The sequence below is a fragment of the Scyliorhinus canicula genome, chromosome 3 (genome assembly GCF_902713615.1).
Source record: "Scyliorhinus canicula chromosome 3, sScyCan1.1, whole genome shotgun sequence".
NCBI lineage: Eukaryota > Metazoa > Chordata > Chondrichthyes > Carcharhiniformes > Scyliorhinidae > Scyliorhinus > Scyliorhinus canicula.
In genome coordinates, this window is record NC_052148.1 from 220,385,346 (window position 1) to 220,403,745 (window position 18,400).

General features: G+C 47.2%; 1 protein-coding gene across 28 annotated transcripts in view; it reads left to right on the forward strand.

The window, feature by feature from the left end:
* Window positions 1-18,400, forward strand: part of ank2b (ankyrin 2b, neuronal) — a 1,110,754-nt gene that overhangs the window by 864,828 nt on the left and 227,526 nt on the right. For all 28 annotated transcript variants that reach the window (XM_038792202.1, XM_038792212.1, XM_038792216.1 and 25 more), the window contains 2 exons: window positions 12,838-12,936; window positions 13,039-13,137. In XM_038792202.1, coding sequence (XP_038648130.1) covers window positions 12,838-12,936; window positions 13,039-13,137 — 198 coding nt within the window. The remainder of the gene's footprint in view (window positions 1-12,837; window positions 12,937-13,038; window positions 13,138-18,400) is intronic.

Consider the following 18,400-nt stretch of genomic DNA (forward strand, 5'->3'; position numbering starts at 1 on the left):
TCCTTGACTGGCCCTACTCTTACCCTAGTCATTCTTTTATTCCTGACATACCTATAGAAAGCTTTTGGGTTTTCCTTGATCCTACCTGCCAAAGGCCTCTCATGTCCCCACCTTGCTCGTCTTAGTTCTCTCTTTAGATCCTTACTCGCTTCCTTGTAACTATCAAGCGCCCCAACTGAAACTTCACGCCTCAACTTCACATAGGCCTCCTTCTTCCTCTTAACAAGAGATTCCACTTCTTTGGTAAACCACGGTTCCCTTGCTCTACCCCTTCCTCCCTGCCTGACTGGTACGTACTTATCAAGAACACGCAATAGCTGTTCCTTGAACAAGCTCCACATATCCAGTGTGCCCAACCCTTGCAGCCTACTTCTCCAACCTACACATCCTAAGTCATGTCTAATGGCATCATAATTGCCCTTCCCCCAGCTATAACTCTTGCCCTGCGGGGTATACTTGTCCCTTTCCATCACTAACGTAAAGGTCACCGAATTGTGGTCACTGTTTCCAAAGTGCTCACCTACCTCCAGATCTAACACCTGGCCTGGTTCATTACCCAAAACCAAATCCAATGTGGCCTCGCCTCTTGTTGGCCTGTCAACATATTGTGTCAGGAAACCCTCCTGCACACATTGTACAAAGAACGACCCATCTAATGTACTCGAACTATATCTTTTCCAGTCAATATTTGGAAAGTTAAAGTCTCCCATAACAACTACCCTGTTACTTTCGCTCTTTTCCAGAATCATCTTCGCCATCCTTTCCTCTACATCCCTAGAACTATTAGTTAGGTCTCTTCTTCCCCGCCCCCCCACCCCATGAGGAAAGGGAAATGGAGATTGCAGGGGAGGGCCGGGAGTGAGCCGTGACTGACGTAGAGGTTGGTCTACACCAGACAATAAGGATTTACTTATTACGATCCCAGACCAGACCTCAATAGTGGCTAGGATACTGGATTAAAACACCAATATTTTAGTTTATTTTATAAGACTATGCGGAAAGAATGATTTGCTCCAGGAGAGATTGCATAAAAAATAGGGATTTGGTATCTTAAAACAGAGCTTTATGATGACTACAATATTAAACACTTGAATGTTATACCCAAAAAAAAACAGCTTACAATTGTCCCTTAAACAATCCGACTCAATTCCCCATTAAACAACAAGAAAAGAAACTTACTGCTCTCAATCCATCTTAAAATCAGCATGGCACAGAGTAACACTTGTTTTAGAACAGATTTCTGGCTCCTGTTAGAACCCCTTAAGAATCTGGCTGAATGTCTTCAAATAGCTTCAACTGGGTTGTTTTAACCTCCTCCTTGCCTTCAGACAAGATTGCTCTGCTTTAACTATTATTACTACTTTTAGAACTATCCTACTCGGAGAGAATTATATTTTTACTTCTGGTCAAACCAATGATCAGGCTTCAACTCTCCAAAGGTTTCTCAAAATGTAACTCTAAAATCCTTAGCTCCATCCAGCATTAACATCAATTTCCCAAGCTGAAAAATAAATAAATTTTCCAGGCTCAAAGCACATTAGCTCCCCAGGGGCTTTCCCCCAGTGAAACCACAGTGCATTAGCCCAGACTGAAAAACACATTCCTGTGGTTGATTTCACCTTCTGGCTCCTAAAAGCTCCCAGGCCCTGCAAAACAGGATTCTTTTTTTTAAAGAAACATGACCACTGCAGTCAAACACACACCACCCCCAGGCTTTTAGCCCTTAAATTGCCCAATACTTAGAATTCAATATTCCTAAAATCCTCCATTCGTCACACACTGCGTCTGCATACGTATGTCTATTTCCCTTGCCTTGCAGAATTACCATCTGATGAGGCCAGGCCATACAGAGTTACAGTCCCCCTGAAACCCTCACCAGCACCTTGGAAGAGAATCCGAGGATTACAGCGAAGAGACGTCACATCCATCACCCGCACCACCCACCAGCGCAGGGACACGCACCTCAGTGGGAGATCTTAGCAGACAGGCTTCAGGGTCGCTATCTGGTGAGCACCGCACAGCTGCTGATGAACATCTGATGGAGGCTGGAATGTCGCAGGGGTCAGGCAGTTGGAGGTCTGCTAGGTCTCAAGAAACAGTTGGACCTCAGCCAGATGCCATGCCTCTGGAATAGTTTCTCCCCTGAGCTGCTGAGATGCAAAGTCAGAGTTGGGAAATCCAGGAGGTGTTGTCGGTGACATTCCTGCAACTGTACGGATAACTGGAGGAGTCCCAAACAGGAGATGTTGATGGAATTGCGTGGCACCCAGGCTAACATTGCAAGGGTGGTAACCGCTGTGGAAAGTCAGGGCAGGATATCCAAGCCGTGAGTAGTGGAGTCTAAATCATGGCTCAGTCTCGGAGGACCATGGCTGTGGGCCTCGAGACCATGGCCCGGACACTGAGGGCCATTGCGCAGGAGCTCCAGAGCTTGACCACATACAGAGGGCCATTGCTGAAGACTTCGACATCATGGTGCAGACAATAGCCTCCAGGCTTGGCTTCTGGAGCTCACACCATCTGCCCCGCATCCCATGGAATAGCCCAGGAGCCCATGAGCACCCCGAGGCAAGAGGAAGTACTAGAGTACATCCTGTGGCCTTCCACCAAGGAGCATTGGCAGTCTGCAACCCTTCTGAATCACCCCCTCCCCTCCTTCCTAACACCAGTGCATCTCAGGGCAGCAGGCAGAACAGTTTGACATAGCCCCTCCAGGTTCAGGCCATCCAGAGGATGAACAGCAAGGTTATCACAGGGTGCAAGGTGTGGAAGGCAGCAGGCCACCTCCGTCTCTGATGTACATCCTGTGTAACACCTAGGCATAACAGTAATCTTGTTAGATTAAGGCGCCTTAGGAGCACAGAGTAGGCATGGGTGAAGTCAGACACTGTTAGTAAGGGTGTAGATAATATAGCACTCTAATGATTCACTATATTCAAGGGTTTTGCACTTCAAAGCCGCAATGCCTCTGTCGTTAACCACTATCCCACAGGGGAGGGTACATCTCCCCATCTGAGCTCAGGTCCTGCTGCAGGCCCTCCAAGCAATACCAACAGTAAGACATCGCAGGAAGCGTACCTGATAGCAGTGACAGACATCCTGGAATCACACCAAGCCTCCTAAAATGAGAATCTAGATGCTGTCAAACCCTGGTTCTCCTGGACTGTCACAACCAGGTTGACGTCTGTCATCCATCCTCCGAGTCCTCCTCATCAGAGGAAATGGCACATTCCTCCTCTTCCTTCTTAATGCTGCCCCGCTACTGTGGACAGTTACGGAGAGCGCAACAGACCACAACAATGTGAGTGACTATCTGGGGGACTGTACTGAAGAGCGCCGCCAGAGGGGTCCAGGCAGCGGAATCGCATCATCAGCAGCACTATGTGCCGCTCGATTACTGAATGGGTGGCACTGTGAGCCACCGAAGGGTCTCCGCTTCGGTCTCAGGCCTCCACACTAGCATCATCAGCCAAGACCTCAATGGGTAGCCCTTGTCCTCCACGAGCCATCCCAACATCCTGGGATGGTCTTTGAAGACCCTGGGGATCTGTGATTGCCCCAATACGTAGCTATCGGGTACGCTTCCTGGATAGCATGTGCACACATGTGATTTTGAGCCAGTGGTCACACACGGGATGGATATCAGAGAGTGAAACCCCTTTTGGTTGATGACGGGCACTCCCTGATGTCAGGGTTCTCTTTTAAAAAAATATTTTTATTTCACCTATCTTGATAAATACATGTCAATAAAAAAAAGATAAAAAACTGACCGTGCCCCCCCCCAAATCCACCCTAACAGCTGATGGTGATCAGCTCTTTAAAGTACAAAATAAATGGCTACCAATTTTTATAGAACCCCTCAATTTCACCCTTTAAGATGAATTTAACTTTCTTGAGGTGTAAAAGCTCCATGAGATCCCCGAGCCATACTGAGGCACTGAGTGGAGAAGTTGACCTCCACCCCAACAGAATCCACCTGCGAGCAATCAGCAAGGCACAGGCAAAGGCTATGACATCTGCCCTTTCTCCTATCGGCAGCTCCAGCAGGTCTGACACCCCGAATATGGGACCTAAGGGACTGGGTTCCAAATCAATTTGTAGAATCACCAACATGGTGCTGAAGGAGGACACCCAAACCAGATCAGGATGTGACCAGAACATGTGTACATGGTTGGTCGGGCCCTTCTCACAATGCTCACACTTGTCCTCCAATCCCACAAACAGCCAACTCATCCTAGGCCTCGTTAGATGCACACTGTTCACCACCTTTAAGTTCAAGTCTAGGGCAGCACGGTGGCACCTACCGTCAGCACCTACGGCGCTGAGGACCCGGGTTAGAATCCCGGCCCTGGGTCACTGTCCGTGTGGAGTTTGCACATTCTCCCCGTGTTTGCGTGGGTTTCGCCCCTACAACCCAAAGATGTGCTGGTTAGGTGAATTGGCCACGCTAAATTGCCCCTTAATTGGAAAAAATAATTGGGTACTCTAAATTTATTTAAAAAAAAGTTCAAGTCTCAAGCACGAAGATGCGCTATTCACCCTTTGCAATGCTTCACACCACACTCTTTCCTCAATTCCACCCTCAACTGCTACCCCTTAGCCTTAAATCCTTCAGCGACACAGTATCCTTCTCCATGATCGTCCCGTAGATTCCCAATCCCTCCTCAGTCCCTGCAAGCGACAGAACTCTCTCCAGCAATAAAGATGGCAGCATTACCTCTTCTTCACAAAGTCATGACCGGCAGATACAGAAAGGTTTCTGACTGCGAGAACCCAAAGTTCTCTGACAACTCCTCCAAGCTCGCAAACCGTCACTCCCAGCCTCCAAATTTAGCATCTAATCTTGCCAGTCCGAACATGTGGTTTGAACATATCGGCACCAACTTCGACGCCGCCCCTTATTTAAAGTGTTGCTCAAATTGTCCCCATATCTTCAATGTGGCGGCTACCACCGGGTTGCCCGAGTATTTCCCTGGGGGGATTAGAAATTCTCCGACCCCCCCGTTGGGTCGGAGAATCTCCGGGGTGCGGCGCGAATCCCGCCACAACATGGCTGCCGAATTCTCCGCTGCCGGTCTTTGGGTGAGGGTGGGGTTCACGCCGTGCCGGCCGGGCACCATTGGCAGTGGCCCCCCGGCAATTCTCCGATGGGCCGAGTGGCCACCCGTTTTTGTCCAGTCCTGCCGGCGTGGATTAGACATGGTCCCACACGGCGGGACCTGGCAAGTAAGTCGCCTGGGGCAGTCCTCGGGGGGGGGGGGGGGGGGGGTTTGGGGGTTCTGACCCTGGAGGGCCCCCACGGTGGCCTGGCCCGCGATCGGGGCCCACCGATCTGCAGGCGGGCTTGTGCCGTGGGAGCACTCCTTCCTTCCGCGCCGGCCCCTGTAGGGCTTCGCCATGGCCGACGCGGAGAAGAGAGCCCCCGCGAATGCGCCAGAACACGCCGGTGGTTCCGCGCATGCGTGGGATCACGCCGGCCCTTTGGCACCGGCTGGCGTGCCACCAGCCCCTCAGATGTCCACCTAGCCCCCAGAAGTGCAGAGAATTCCGCATTTTCGTGGGTTGTTGACGCCTGAGTGAATCTCGCCGGTTTTCCTGCTGGCGTGGGGATTTCGTTCCCGGAAAGGAGAATCCCACCCATGATTTAATTCTTACCCAAAGTGCCTTCTGATCCCTGCATCAGCCCAACACCTTCTCCGCATTCACCGCCCAATAGTAGTAAATCAGGCCCGGCAAAGCCAAGCCTTCTGACCGCCTGCCGCTCTGTAGAACCGTTTTCTGAATCCTGGCTATTTTGCCCACCCAAATGAAGGAAGAGATTATTCACTCCACCCCCCACGATGAATGCTTTTGGCAGAAAACCGGTAGACATTGGAATAGAAACAGAAAATGCAGTAGAATGTTCATCTTCACCGATTGAACTCAGCCTGCCAGCTGTAGAGGGAGGCTGTCCCATCTCTGTAAATCGGCCTTAACCCTACTCACCAGGCTCGGAAAGCCGGACCCAATCCAGAACCACCCGGACCCCTAAATACCTGAAGTGAGTGCCCATTGAACGGAACGCATCACTCCCAGATTAGCACCCTTCCCCGGTGGATAAACCAAAAAACACTCACTTTTCTCCAACTTCAATTTATATCCTGAGAGAGCCCCAAATCCCTTCAACAACCCCATTATGATCCCCATCATGGGAACGGGATCCGTGATAAACAATAAAATATAATGACTGTACAGGGACACCCTATGCTCCACCCCCCCCCCCCCCCCCCCACCTCACTATCCCCTCCACTTATCCGAATTCCTCAACATGATGACCAAAGACTCAATCACCAACACGAAAAGGAGGGGGAACATAGGACAGCCCTGCCTCGTTCCCCTGTGCAACTGAAAGTATCTCAAATTCAAATTATTCGTATGGACAATGGTCTTGGGTTCCTTACATAGCAACTTGACCCATGACACAAGCTTGGACCTTATCCCAAGCCACTGCAACACTGTGAATGGGTAGCACCACATCACCCTATGAAAAGCCTTTAATCATAGAATCCTATAGTGCAGAAAGAGACAATTTGTCCATCAAGTCTGTGCCGACCCTTTGAAAGAGCACCCTACCTAAGTCCACTCCCTTCCCCTATCCCCTGACCTCACCTAACATGCACATCTTTAGACACAAGGGGCAATTTATCATGGCCAATCCACCTAACTGGCGCATCTTTTGACTGGGAGGAAACCCATGCATACATGGGGAGAACGTGTAAACTCCACATGGACTGTCACCCAAGGCTGGAATTGAACCTGGGTTCCTTGTGTTATGAGGCAGCAGTGCTAACCACTGTGGCACCCCTTCAATATCACACCACAATATCCTCCTGTTCCTCCTTTCTGACGGGGATAATACCACATTCAACAGGCATTGCACATTAGAGGACAAACGCTTACCCTTCACGAACGTGTGGTCCTCATTAACAACCTGAGGGAGACACTCCTCCAACCTGAGCACTAAAACCTTAACCAAAAACTTGGCATCAACATTCAATAAAAAGATCGCTCGGTATGACCCACACTCTACTGGGTCTATATCTTTCTTTAATAGAAGTGAGATGGATGCCTGAATCATCATCTCTGAGAGCATCTCCTGCATTACTGAATCTTCAAACATCTTCACCAATAACAGTACCAGCCGGTCAGAGAGCATTTTGTAAAGTTCCACCCGGAACCCATCCAGCCTCGGTCCCTTGTCAGTCTGTATTCACCCTCTACGTTCGGACCTCCTCATCCCCTAGTGGCTCCTCCAACCCCACTTATCTTCCTCCTCTACTGTGGGGCAATCCAATCCCTCCAAAAATGCCTCCGTGTCTGACTCATCCCCAGGTGGCTCCAACCTATACAACGTTTTGTAGAACACCTAAAAATCCCATTCACCTTACCCGATGCAGACACCAGCCCACCTCTGCTATCCCGAACCTGAAGGATCTCCGTGGAGGTTGCCTGCTGCCTCAGCTAGCCAGCCAACAAACGACTGGCCATCTCCCCATATTCATGCTTTGCCCGCTGCAGCTGGCACACTGCCTTATGTATGGATTGCTTCCACAGTTTCTTCTTGCTGGCCACAGCTCTGGAGTGGGGTCATCCAAATACTTGTCATCCACTCCAAAATTTCATCCACCAGCTGTTGCCGTTCCTCCCTTGCATCCCTATCGACCTGTGCCTTATGCAAGATTATCTCTCCTCTCACCATCGCTTTTAAGGCCTCCCAATTCTTATTGAACCTCACATATTCATCAATCATCCTTTACATCTTCACAGAGAATCCCAAATCCACTAAAAGCCCCATATCTAAATATCCAAGAATCTGCAGCTTAGGTAGATTGGACATGCTGCCTCATGCCACAAGGAACCCAGATTCAATTCCAGCCTTGAGTGACTGTCCATGTGGAGCTTACACATTCTCGCCATGTATGCATGTTGCCTGGGGGCTGGCACGGAGACGGCAACCCACGCGCATGCGTGGACCCGCGCCGGCTGTGCTGAGGCCCTTATCATCACCTGGAGCTGCGTGAAGCACCCCAGTGCCGTGCTGGCCCACTGTGGATTGGGGATCGCTGGTCCGAGTGACCAGATAACGCCGTCATAAACGCCGGAGCGTTTTACGACGGCGTCAACACTCTGCCGCTAAAACTGAGAATCCCGCCCGTGGTATCTGAAGTTTGTTCAAGGATAGGCGGGTCTTTTACGCCGGGGTCTCCTTCTCCACTGTCTTCTGCTCCCTTCCTCACCCTGATGGGCAGCAGGAATCTGAGCCTGACCAGAGACACCCTGTTCTTCTGCCGCAGGCTCAAGTTTGGGTTGACCTTGTCGGTGATGTCTGTCAGTCTCCAGAGAAGTAATCAGGATGATATCCAGTTGCACTGGCTCCATCTCGATACTACTACATAATCTGGGAGGAATGGGAAAAGGAGGGAGAGAGACAGTCCATTAGATCATTCATCCCACAACCCTTAATCCCTCCCAACACCCCTAGTCCTCATGACCCTGGAGCTGACAACCCGACACTGTCTCTGATGGCCAACACCACCTCTATTAGCTGCTGCCCATGACACATCGTCGCTTCAACGGCCACAGTCACTGCCCAACTGCCAATGTCCTTATAGTTACCAAAGTGCTCCCATCATATCAGCAGCAATGGGGTCCAACACTTGTTGCGGTACATGGATGTCTATTTGAACTGTGACGGGTATTGAATCCCCCTGTACAGTCGGGTGGTGGTTCATGCGAGGCATTAACCTCTTCCTCTCGATGCCCGGCACCCAACTTTCAACCGTTGACACTTAATAATTCAGTCCCTATCCATGACTTGGAGAATGAGAGCAGCTGACAGTGGTGAAGGATAAATGCTGATGGCCAGTTGGTTGGGCAAGCATGACTCACAGGAATGTATGAGGCACAAGACCTCTGAGGCAGGGAAGGGCACACTGACACTCAAGGCTGGACATCCCGTGATCTTATTGCTCTTGTGTCTTTACATGTAACATACCTGGGCAGCCACTGCATGACATATGCTTTTACACCCAATGGCGCGTCCCATATTGCAATTGTTTCCTCCTCCTCCTCCTCCTCCCCCCCCCCACCCCCAAAAGCATTACTGTTGTGCCTTTGCTCTCCAGGTTAAATGCAGCCAGTCCCTTAGGATGGAAACTTATAGCCTTATTACTCCATTCTGCCAAAATCAGGAGCCCACATCCCCTAGGCCATTGGGGACCAAAATCTGGGAGATTCTGCTCATCTCTCTGGCACTGCAGCCTGAAAATTCAACAGTGGTTGTGAGAAGGTCACCATTCAAGAACCCTGTTTGGATGAAAAAGAAAATCTCTCAAGCAAGCCACAGATCTATGTCGTAATGGAGAATACAAAAACCCATTGGGTACTCTAAATTTATTTATTTTTAAAGAAAAAAAATGAGTTCAGCCAGGCCCCAGGTGTGCAATCAAACCCTAGTGGCTCATAAAAATTAATTGGGCGTGAATTGGAATATAAACAAGTGATAAAAGCAGGCATACTGCAACAGTGAAACTACAGAGTATATTGGAGCTTAAAGAGTGTGAAAGACTTCTCCAAGAGGCAAACTGCAGACCGGCCCTGTCCTGTGAGAGGAGTTTAGGACAGACAGGCTGCTGCAGTGCTATGTGCTGTAAATAGCTATTAAACATGAAAGAAAGCAGATTTCAAGCCTTTACAGATCCACCACCAGACCAGGCCCCCAACCCCCAGCTTCCTTGAAGGTTCTCCCTCCTTGCCCCTGCCCCCTAACCACAGCATCTGACCAGCAATTACTTTGCTCTAATGCACCCTGACACTAAGTGTAGAGAGATACTCTGCTCTTTCCTCCCTCTCGGAGTCCATGGCACCTCTTTCCCCATTTTTAAAGACCAGTCGTTATTGGCAATTGCTTGACGTCCTGCTGCTGGGCAGGAAGAATCAGTGAGTTTGGAACGTCAGACTTTAATCTCACTAATGAGATTACAATGAATTCAATTGCATGCAAATCAGGTTCTCTCCCTTTCTGGGTGAGATCCAGATCGTGCCAGTGTGAAGGGCCCAGAAAGATTACAAACTGATTTGTGCCCAACGCAAATCCCGTTGTGGGCCCCACCACAGATTTTCCCAATTTAACGGGAATTGGTTTGGACATCACGTAGCCTGAAAATCGTGCCCTTTGTTTCTCTCTCCATACATGCTGCCAGACCTGCTGAATATTTCCAGTATTTTCTGCTTTTATACTGTGTTAAAGATTAGGGGCTGGAATTGACAATCAATTCCAAACCAACCTACTTAAAAAGGCATCTTGTAAAATAATGTGCCATCAGCGGAAGCAAGCCTCACCTTTGAGAGCTATCAACGAATCTGATTAGTTGGCAGATCTGGCAGTCCCAACAATCGGTAGTGAGCACTGCTGGGACGAGAAGAAGGCTCTGGGATGGAGAGGACATGTTCATTGGAGAGAGGCGAGTCTGGGGTTTTGAATGGGGAGGGATTGGAGAGACTCTGCATGGGCTGAAGGTCTTGGGAGGTTAGATTTTGAAGTACAAAGTGGGGTATACAATCTTGCACGGTTGGGGGGGGCGTGGTGGTACTCGATGCGCACAGTGCACACTCCTGAACGATGAGCCTCCCCCTCTCCCCTTTCCAGCCTTTTCAACAACGTTGTTTATCAAAACAGCCCTTCTCACTCTTGCCTTCCTGCCACTGCCCAGGGTTAGAAACATAGAATTCCTGTAGTGCAGGAGGAGGCCATTTGGCCTGTCGAGTCTGCATAAACCCTCTGAAAGAGTACCCCAGCTAGGCCCACACCCTCACCCCATCCCCATGGCCCCACCTGACCCTGGACACTAAGGGGCAATTTAGCATGGCCAATCAACCTAACCTGCATATCACTGGACTGTGGGAGGAAACCGGAGGAAACCCACGCAGATACTGGGAGAACGTGCAAACTCCACAGAGACAGTCATCCAAGGCGGGAATTGAATCTGGGTCACTGGCACTGTGAGGCAGCAGTGCAAACCATTGTGCCACCGTGCAGCCCTAATGTCTTATGTCAGTGGAGACAGATCGATTCCTTAAATGGGCAATGATTAACTTACTTAAGGGCCTCAAAGGCCTAAGCATGAGCAGGCTAGTGAGTTCCGTACCCAATCTCCGATTTATGCGGACCAAGTCAAGGGTGGGCTGGAAGGCAGTGGGCTCGGCACCCAATATATTTTACATATCTCGCTGACCATCTGGTCCATCAAACTCACCTCATTCGGATATAATACAGCCACAGACACCATCAACCCATTTCCTTTTAACACAGTCTCCTGAGACATACAAAACCTGATGGAAAAATGCATGAAGCCAATTTAAGAACAGCTTTGGAAAATTCCTTCCTAAGCTATCAAGAAACCGTTGTAACTATTCCCATCAATGGTTGATCTTGTTGCATCAGGGTTGTGATGATTTGCATAATGTAAGTTTGTACATAATGTTATGCATGATCTCTGACCACTGGGTGGCATTGCAAATCCATCACCTCGCCATGTGATCTGAGAGTTGGGTGTTGGTCGTGCTGGGAGATAGACGTATTTGCAGTAGTTCCACGAGAGTTGTTGAGTATTAGTTGTTTGTTAGTTAATTTATTCTAGTTATTTTACCACACAGTTTGTTCTGTAATAAATTACTTTAAACTACGTGTTTTAAAGATTATCATTCACTTCGGCCAGTCTACAGAACATAACAAGGGTAACCTGAGATAACGGCTCTGATGATTCATTCAAAGCATCGTTATTGTATTTATTTGTCAGACAATACATTTATTTGTGGAGTGGTCAATTAAAAATATTTATATAATAAAAAGCTCTGGAAATGAGCATTCTGCTCGTGTGTATATATATTTATGTGTATTCTGTCATTTAATTAGGTAAATTTGCTAAAATTGTTTTTGATGAAATCATTTTTATATTAGAATATTCTATGGTGTATAATTTTGAATTAGATTTTCTTCCTTTTGTTATGTATCATTTGTTTATATGCTATGTATTTTGTTCCTGACCAATGAAGTGCTGTATTGCCAGAGCCCCATATTCAAGAAGTGGTGATCAGGCTTCAACTGTCAGTTATGATGGGCAGTGCTTATCAAGAAAAGATATTAATATGGGAGTCAATTAGTAAGGAGTTACTTAGGCTTTATTGGAGGTCAAATCTTCTTTGGGAGGGGAAACCAATCATAATGTGGTCCTAACTGGCAAACCAATCAGTACAAATGATCAGATGTTTCTCTTTACACTGTCACAAAGATGACTATACCCATTACAATGGCAGATCCGAGACTATTCCAATGGCCGGCAATTTTACATGATCTTGAAGGAACCACTCACTCTGCTTGTGCTTGACACCACAGGGAGTATAACTTTATTGCACTGTCAACCCAAGTTTAAGAAGTACGAAAAGAGGTTTGGCATATTTCTAAAATGTGGTTGCTCCTGCCTATACCATCAATACATTCCAAATTTAATGGGAAGAATTAAAGATGACTGCATGTGTAGAAGCAGTTCTGTGCAGATCTTTCTCCAGACCCTGATACTTGAGCGAGGGACCAGGCTACATGAACAATGAACTGCGTAGCTATAAATTGATTCTACATCTGCGAGTCTCAGACCACTAGCTTTAATTTAAAGCAGATTTAGGGTGACTGCCATGGGACCCTGACTGAATTAACACGAGATTCATATGCATGATCATGGAGTAACAATTTTATATGCATGCTTGGCCTCAATGCTAACCTGGTTGTTCTTTTTTGTACAGAATGGCTTTACTCCACTGCATATTGCATGTAAGAAAAACCGTGTTAAAGTGATGGAGCTTCTTGTGAAATACGGGGCCTCAATCCAAGCCATAACAGAGGTAGAAGGAAATGTTAATACCAAGTCACTGCCTCTGTAGCGTCAATTTAAAACAAGTTGCAGTCCCTGCAGAGGAGTAAAATGCTATTGCTTTGTTTCACAGTCTGGCCTTACACCAATACATGTGGCTGCCTTCATGGGCCACTTGAATATTGTCCTCCTTTTGCTGCAGAATGGAGCGTCTCCAGATGTTTCTAACATTGTGAGTATGGTTAGCCTTAATCAATAGGAAGTGCATTACAAAAAATCTTGTTGGAATTCCTTCATAATGCAACACTTACAAATATATTTTTAATATTCCATTGAAAACAATGAGAGCATGTGTACCATTTGCTAAATAGGTTTGAAATACATTCCTTTGTGTGCGCTCATTGACAAACAACTAGAGTTTGAAAGGACAGCAACGGTTTATCCTCACATCGTGCAGGTTAACCATCTTATTTTCCATAAAGAACCCAAGAATCTACCCACCACTAATTTGCCTCCCAGACAAACTAGCTCTGCTTATTTCTGCATATCGGTGTTTATATAGAAATAGTACCATTTAGAGCAGTGCAGATATTATGGAAAGACTTTACCCGAAAGCTGTAATCTGGTTTCGTACCCCAAGCACGCCACCATCATTCCACCACAGGCTATAAAGATTGTAATAGATAAATAAAGGGCGGGATTTTTTGGCCCTGCCCGCCAGTGGGATCTTCCCGAAGGTCGTATCCCCCCTCCCCATGACGGAGCGGGGGCGAGGCATCCAAACTTCCGTAGATTTTGGCGTGACAGGAAGATCTTGTCGGTGACTAATGGTGAGTTGCCACCACTGCAGGAAAACACGCTGGGTGGGGTCGTAAAATCCCGGCCAAAGTTGTATTACTGTGTTAGAAATGCATTATCGGCTGTATAATTGCTCTTTGTTAATGTGGAATGTGATGTAATCTGAAGACTTTCGAAAACAAACATAAATGATGTGTGATCAGACTAACCAGGACTAACTTACTAGAGCATCTTGATCAATGATGATCCAACAACAAATAATTCTGGCAGTGGATTCTGATGGTTCCATTCACTATATGGAAGGAAAACACGATTGGCCCTGAATGCAACTTTCTACCTGTGAACCAGAAGAAGAAACTTGAAATAATGGATTACTACAAAGGGGAAAAGTCAGATATGAGGAAAATAACACTTGGAAAAGAATGGATACAGTTTACTTGTTTCCATACTGGTGTTTATTGCTTTGTTGGTATTGAACATATATTGCATATATATATTAATAAAAAAGCAAAATGAACACAGGAAGAAAAGGTGTTTATAGGAGAAGTGTAGGCACACCTTTGAAACTCCCACTAAATGAATGGAGCCTCCCTGAGATGTAGATAGCTTGTTTGCCACAGAAGAGCTGAGCATTTGAGTGAATTTGGTGAGTAGAGTGCAATGCTGACATACAGGGCTCTATTCTCATTATGGTGTTCAGTCCCACGGAACATGGTAATTTCATTGCCTCTGGGGAATTTTTTTATAAAATCAGCACTCTGTTAAAAACATCCAACTAAATTTATTATGTATAGAAAATCAAGGTGCTATACTACATTAAATCACTTGTGCTAACCTTAATGAATAAGTATGATGTTAAGATATGTTGGAAGTATTTTCAGATAAAATTTCAATATTCCTCTGAAAGTCCATGTACATGGTGAAAAAGATGACTTTTAGCACTGTGAAGCTACAGCCAAAAATGTAACCAGAGTTGTTCCTACTCCATCGCGTATCTTCACTGGACGTGTGGCAGAATTCCTGTTCAACGGTGTTAATGGACATTCCTTCACGCTTCAGGTTACGTCAGTGGATGGGAGCTGCTCTGAGGAAATTCCAGGCCTATTAGTTTCTATCGCAATTGTAATTAGGACCAAAGCAGTTTTTTTTGTTTTAATTATGCTAAGTAAAGCTAAGCAAAGATTATATAAAAGGATTAAGTGAATTTAAAGACCCCAGCTGGAGCTCATTTGGAGACTCTGGCTGTGCTGTTCAGAGTCCAACTCTTGAAGCCCTTTACCCTGTTCCTCACTCTACAGTGCAGAGAATTTTGGTGAGAAATGGGGCTCAATCCAACCAATGTTTAGGAACTACAAGTATCCTTAGAACTCTAAAATGGTGTCAGTAATATGTGTGCATGCTTGTGGGAAAAATCACCATAATAATGCATGGGTCGCAGTTACTGAATGTCTGCCAGAAATATGCAGAGGTAATAGCTCCTGATATCAATCAATCAGTGTGCGATACTGATGCTGATTTTATGACAACGGGATCATTTTGGAGCTCAGTGCTCCAGAAAATACACACACTTAACCTTACACAGTTGAACATTCATTCAGTAGCAAGGAGAACCGTCAACCACTGAGGGGGATCATGAACGACTTATAGGTTACTTGATGATTAATTTCTACTGGCTGCTGCTATGACTTCCAACTATTTGCCGTTTTTAATAGTTGTTTTAAGTGGTGAAGGACTTTTTGCTGACTTCAAAGCTTCTTCACAATGGAGACATGGGTGCATAAGCAGGTATTCCTCATGACTTGGATCCACACTAAAAAGCTGGTTGAAAGAGAAGAACTCTTGATGAGGGACAATATCCACCCAGGGTTTCCAGGGAGCAAATATCCCACCTAAACAATATGTGAATTGTTTGCACATGAATAAAGATGTCACTGCCATTTTAAAGCAGAGCAAGAACAATATTGCCAGTGACAATGAAGGTGACCATGGCAGTTAATGTTTATGCACCTGGCTCCTTCCAGACTGGCAGTGGAAATATTTGCAACCTGCAGTTTTCCAGGCACTGGTGTCTAAGGGAGGTCACTGAGGTTCACAGTCAATCAGCACTAACTGCATATACATTTCTCAGTTATTGCAAGGGGAATAGAATTGAAAAGTAGAGCTGTTTTGCTACTGTTGTACAGGGCATTAGTGAGATCACATAGAGAATATGATGTACAATTTTGGTCTCCTTTACGAAAGAACATAATACTGCATCAGTAACAGATCAGAGAAGGTTTACTCAACTGCTGACTGCGATGAGGGGGTGGCAATTTTGGATAGGTTGAAACTATGTCCATTAGAGTTTAGAATAGTGAGAGGTAATCTTACTGAAACATATGATTCTGAGTAAATTTGACATAGTGACTATGAAAGGATGTTTCTCTCTTGTGGAAGAAATTAGAATCGGGGACACAGTTTAAGACAGGTAAGAAGAATTCTTTCTGTCAGAGTCGTGAGTCTGTAGAACTCTCTTCCCCAGACAATAGTAGAGGAATGGTCATTGAATATCTTTAAGGCAGGGGTAAATGGATTCACAACTAACAAGGGAGTCAAAGGATATAAGGGATAGGCAGAAGAGTGGCATTGAGGTCATGATCTTATTGAATGGCAGAACAGACTTGAAGGACTGAATGGCCTACTCCTCTTAATTTATATGTTCAAATGTTTTATGTGCTCTTGCCAGAGAGAAGCAGCAGAGTAAATGCGCAGCTTCACTAGGATTGCAGGCTTTTCCCAGGTCTCCAGGTGCCATTGACTGGATGCACATCACTTTGCCTGTCAGCCCTTCCATCCCGGAACTGAAAGGGACTTAAATCTTTGAAACTCCAGTTGGTGTGCGCGTGACCATAAACAGAGAATCATGCAAGTCAATGATTGATATTCCGCCAGCAATCATGATGTGGTAGTCCACCGCACCAGCTGCATTTACCCTGGCAAAGAAAAGGGTGGCTATTGGTGTTCAAAAGGACAGTAGTGACAACATGCTGATGACCTTATTGTGAAACTCATGCAGTCGATTTCATAGAATTACAGATCACAGAATTTACAGTGCAGAAGGAGGCCATTCGGCCCATCGAGTCTGCACAGGCCCATGGAAAGATCGGCCACACCTCCACCCTATCACCGCAACCCAGTAACCCCATCTAATCTTTTTGGACACGAAGGGCAATTTAGCATGGCCAATCCACCTAACCTGCACATCTTTGGACTGTGGGAGAAAACCGGAGCATCCGGAGGAAACCCACGCAGACACAGGGAGAATGTGCAGACTCCGCACAGACAGTGACCGGGAATCGAACCTAGGATCCTGGAGCTGTGAAGCAATTGTGCCAGCATACGTTCGGTGGCTACCCCGTCAAAGTTTGCATCTGAGTCCTGGGGCAGGATTCTCCGACCCCCTGCCCCCGCCGGCTGCTGAATTCTCTGGCGCCGGAGATTTGGTGGGGGCGGGAATCACGTTGGCGGCCGCTCGCAGCGCCCCCCCCCCCCCCCCCCCCCCCCCCCCGGTGATTCTCCGGCACGCGATGTGCCGAAGTCCCGCTTGTTCTATGCAGGTCCCGCCGGCGGGACCTGGGGGCGCGGGGCGGTCTGGTCCCGGGGGGTGCCCCCACAGTGGCTTGGCCCACGAACGGGGCCCACCGATCCGTGGGCGGGCCTGTGCCATGGGGGCACTCTGTTCCTACGCGCTGGCCGTGTAGGCCTCCGCGGTGGCCGGCGCGAATGTGAAACACCGCGCATGCGCAGGGTTGATGTCAGCAGCCGCTGATGCTCCGGTGCATGCGCGAACCCGCGCCGGCCGGCGGAATCCCTTCGGCCCCAGCTGGGGTGGTGCCAAAGGCCTTCCACGCCGGCCAGCGGGGCGTAAACCACTCTGGCGCCGGCCTAGCCCCTGAAGGTGCGGAGGATTCTGCACCTTTGGGGTGGCCCGATGCCGGAGTGGTTCACGCCGGTTATGGGAGAATCCCGCCCCTTGTGTGCAACATCATCTTCAGTGACTTGACTCCTATGCTATCCTTGTTCCTGCCTGCTGCCCAAGCTGCAGCTCACTTGTGCCCATTGTTTCAAAGGGTGGAAATCCTACCTCTAATCTACTTTCATACATATGTGCAGTGTCATTATCTGAGCTTGGATCTGCAAGTGTGAGAGCAATTTTATTCAACCACGACTGCCAGCACTTGCTCTAAAGAAAATGTAGTTTTCCTTTCTGAGATGCAGGTCATCCTTAAGCATTGCAGACTGACGTTAAGTGTGTGGCACCCACTCATGATATCATTCCTCTCCTGTTGTACCAACCAATGAACAGTACGGTGAGCACTGATTGGACACAGGTTATTCAAATGAGCGGGCAGCACAAAGTTATTGTGCTGCCTCCTGTTTGCTGCCAAAGAGTATGGGTTAATCCTGCATTGCTATCCAATTTAGTCTCCTTAATCTGTGCTCATAAAGCTAAAGAGACAGATCATTTGAATTGAGATTTCCTAGATTTCAGGGACATTCTGTTTGTTCAGGTGGATTCAACTAAAAATGTTGTTCTCAACCCTATTATTTGTAAAGTGAAATGGAAAGTGAATATCACATTATTTGAAGTGATTTTACAAACAAATCGACTGCTATATTTTTCTGTCGGTGATGGTTTGTCCGACGTCACAATAGAA